Genomic DNA, 622 nt, shown 5'->3' on the forward strand with positions numbered 1-622 from the left:
GACACAACAACACAACATGGGGACAACAGCACCACAATGACACAACAACACAGCAATGACACAACAACACAACAACGACACAACAACACCACAGTGACACAACAACACAACAGGGACACAACAACACCACAATGACACAACAACACAACAACGACACAACACAGCAACGACACAACAACACAACATGGGGGGAGGGGAGGGGGTGTTGAAGGCCCCCAAATCACCGTTTTTCCGCCCCGTTTTGGCAGATCACCAAAGTGAAATACGTGGACAAAATCCACATTGGGCACTTTGAGATCGACGCCTGGTATTTCTCCCCTTTCCCCGAGGATTATGGGAAGCAGCCCAAGCTGTGGATCTGCGAGTATTGCCTCAAGTACATGAAGTACGAGCGCACCTACCGCCTGCACCTGGTGCGTGACACGCGTGTCAACACGTGTGAACACGCTTAGGGCACGCGTGGGACACGGGGGGATGGGGGAGCCGGGTTGGGTTGTGCAGGGGTTGCCCTGAAAATTGGAGCCCGGCTGCTTTTGTGGGGTGGGTGACACGCTTAGGAACACGTGTGACATGGCATGACACGCGTGTGACACGCTTAGAGCACATGTGGGGATGTGGGGAT

The 622-nt window shown here is 53.9% G+C and overlaps 1 protein-coding gene across 1 annotated transcript in view; it reads left to right on the forward strand.

Annotated features, from left to right (window-relative positions):
- Positions 1-211: 211 nt before the first annotated feature.
- LOC122193218 (histone acetyltransferase KAT8-like) overlaps positions 212-622 on the forward strand; it is a gene marked incomplete at both ends in the record, with an annotated part of 4418 nt that continues 4007 nt past the window's right edge. Inside the window, one exon of the mRNA XM_042893950.1 lies at positions 212-413. Within this exon, the coding sequence (XP_042749884.1) occupies positions 212-413 (202 nt within the window). The remainder of the gene's footprint in view (positions 414-622) is intronic.

This window comes from Lagopus leucura, unplaced genomic scaffold (genome assembly GCF_019238085.1).
Source record: "Lagopus leucura isolate 7727_CA_CO unplaced genomic scaffold, USGS_WTPT01 33739-0_obj-0_obj, whole genome shotgun sequence".
In the NCBI taxonomy this organism is placed as follows: Eukaryota; Metazoa; Chordata; class Aves; order Galliformes; family Phasianidae; genus Lagopus; species Lagopus leucura.